The sequence below is a fragment of the Pteropus alecto genome, unplaced genomic scaffold (assembly GCF_000325575.1).
Source record: "Pteropus alecto unplaced genomic scaffold, ASM32557v1 scaffold28, whole genome shotgun sequence".
In the NCBI taxonomy this organism is placed as follows: Eukaryota; Metazoa; Chordata; class Mammalia; order Chiroptera; family Pteropodidae; genus Pteropus; species Pteropus alecto.
In genome coordinates, this window is record NW_006441063.1 from 1,646,424 (window position 1) to 1,649,366 (window position 2,943).

Here is a 2,943-nt window from a genome sequence, read left to right on the forward strand (position 1 = left end):
AGTTGAGAGCACTTTTAATTTTGCCAGAAATTTGAACCACTTTCCTTTCTCTTTTGTAGGCCTCGAAACTGGCTGTTGCTTTCTGATGTGCTTAAGAAATTGAAAATGTCCTCCCGTATATTCCGCTGCAATTTCCCAAATGTGGAAATTGTCACCATTGCAGAGGCGGAGTTTTACCGGCAAGTTTCAGCAAGTCTCTTGTTCTCTTGCTCCAAAGACCTGGAAGCCTTTAACCCTGAGAGCAAGGAGCTCTTAGATCTGGTTGAATTCACTAGCGAGCTTCAGACTCTGCTGGGCTCGACCATGGAGTGGCTACACCCCAGCGACATGGTCTCGGATGACTACTGGTGAGCTCGCCAGGCCTGCCGTGTACAGTGTGTTATAGTGTTAATCCTTGTGCATATGTGTCATAATACGACTATTTCTGTAAAGAAAGGACACTATTACATATGAAAATATCTCTTCTTTATATAAGAGAAATGACTCCAGTCGGAAGGACTTAGAAACATGTTTTTTTCTTTTTAAACTTTTAAGTCAGTTTTTATGAAGTTATTACAATGTTTCTTTACTTTTCAGTGCACACATGCTTTGGGATATGTTTGTTTTTACTTGGAACATTTGCGTTTTTTTCTTTTTTAAGGAAAAAAATGAGGAAAAGTTGCTCCACACTTTGGCTTACTTTCATACAAATCTCCAATGACAGAGGCCATAACTGTTTAGAGTGTGGTCAGAACAGTGGTTGGTTTGGGGGAGTGAATTCGGTGAAGGCACTTGGTGATGTTGTAATTTTGTTTTGTTTACAGAGTACCTGCTCGGGCCAGGTAAATGCTATTGGATGTGATCCAGTAGCGTGTAATATAAATTCAAACCATATCCACACACAACAACTAATTGTATGAAACTTTTATATCCTAATTTAAAAGCTGTGAAATTAGTTTTCACGCATCAAACCGGATTGTTTATATGTTTAAACATTTTATGCTCTTATTTAAAGAAGACTTTGAGCTATTTTTTTCTGTACCCTGTAAAATATTGAAAACTAACATAATATGTTGAGGTTGCTTGAAAATGTACATAAAACTAAAATTTTCTGAATTGTGTGTTTATGTTTGAAATCTGTGTTTTAACTTTGTAAGTAAATTCTCTGCCTTTGTATTTATATTTTACAAAAATTTTCTTAAAAGGCAATAAACCTGTTGAGGAAAGGAGAACATTGAAGTATGTTGTGTCCTATGTATTCCTAAAACATTGTTGTCACGGATTTTTTTAGAGTGATGTTGATGGTCATTTCCCCATAGATGACTTTAGGGCAATTTATAGTCTATGAACCAAAGCACACTGGGAGATTTCAGGGGAGTTACACTCAGAATATGATTTGGAATCCTATCCTGAAAGCTCAATTTGTAAACATGTGTTTTGATGTCTCTCAGATCCTTATCTTCCCCATCTCCTTCAAAGCCCTGGTTGGCTTCTACATTGCCTTTGGCTTTGACAGACTAGTTGCTTCATCATGGCCAACCCTTTATCTTTAGGTAGGTTAAGTCCAAACTTGCTTGGCCTGATAGTCAAGGCCTGCCTGTACCTTTGATTACACTGCTCTTACTTTTTCTAACAGTATCCATGTCACTGTCAGTTGGCCCTCAATTTCTGTCCCACATCTTTTTATGCTCTTCCTTCATTGTAGAGGCTAGAAAGCTGAAAATTACTAGATTCCTTTGAGCTAGGAATCTGAATGCCTGTTCCGTTTGGAAGTCAGAGTGAGGTAGAGTCATCTTTCTGTTCTAGTGGCTGCTGATAAGAAAGGTTGGGGAGACACACTGACCAGTCGGAGTGACTAGACCAGCCTTCCAACATCGGATCTTCAGCTTCATGGATGATAGGTTGTGGCCAGAGCGTTCTGATGCCTGGATGACAACCTCAGCAGATTACTCTTGAATCCAATAATTCCAATGTTGTCCCTGACTCATGTTTCTTCGTCCTTCTCAAAGATTTGATAAACATCTGATTTCTGTTATCAAATCCATTTATGAAGATTGAGCCCTGAGAACGCCAAGGCAGAGCAGACAGAAGGGGGCTTTGGGGTCAGGGCAGAGGCTGTGGAGACAATGTACTTGATTGGGGTCTTGAGGTAAATGGAGGGAGGAGTCAGCAAACTCTGGCATGATAGGCAGAAAAGCTAGGCATAGTTGGGAACGGGGAAATCCAGCACTGTCAGATTACCTGGTATGTGGAATGAGAGAGGGAGCCTTTTTGGGGGAAGATATGGAGTACCAAATGAAGTTTGGATGTATCCTAAACACAGAAGGTAGCTAACAAGTGTTTTTGATCCATTAATTTTCTGAATATTAAAAAAATACACTTTCATTGTAAAAAAATAATCCAAACGTTTTGGAAATAGAAGCTCTTTGATATCCCAAGCCAGCCTTTCTTCCCGTCCCCACTCCGGAGTTAAAGTCGCTGTTAATATTTTGCTGAATTTTTGTTTTTTAGGAAGTCACTTCAGGCAGCAAGTGGGAGTGGCAGAAAGAAAAAAGCAGATAGCAAGACCAGTAAGAGAGACCTGCAGAAATGATTTAAGCAAAAGAGGACTCGTGAGGCCGAACTACTGTGTAGACAACAAGGGGTTCACGAGAGCCCAAATTAAAGCAAAGAATCACTCCCGGGTATTCAGCTCTTTATGTTTGTATTTGGGCTGGAGGCAAAGGGAGGGCCCAAGGCCAACTGACATTCTGGACGAAGATCATTCTATTAATTCAGCCAAGAAAACAGGTGGGAGCCACAGGTTTAAGTGGTGCAAGGAGAGTAATGAGCTTGGTTTAGGAGACATTTACGGTTGTGGTTCATGCAGTTGGAGGAGCCATTAGAGAGTTAGAACATTTATTGTAAGAACCATCAGAGTCTTTGAGAACATGGATGAAGAACTAAAGCACTGACCCAGGGTAT

The 2,943-nt window shown here is 40.2% G+C and overlaps 1 protein-coding gene across 7 annotated transcripts in view; it reads left to right on the top strand.

Moving 5' to 3' along the window:
• Positions 1 to 1,218, top strand: part of BCOR (BCL6 corepressor) — an 83,655-nt gene extending 82,437 nt beyond the window's left edge. For all 7 annotated transcript variants that reach the window (XM_025051320.1, XM_025051319.1, XM_025051317.1 and 4 more), the window contains one exon: positions 60 to 1,218. In XM_025051320.1, coding sequence (XP_024907088.1) covers positions 60 to 351 — 292 coding nt within the window. In that variant the 3' untranslated portion in view covers positions 352 to 1,218. The remainder of the gene's footprint in view (positions 1 to 59) is intronic.
• The last annotated feature ends 1,725 nt before the right edge of the window (positions 1,219 to 2,943 follow it).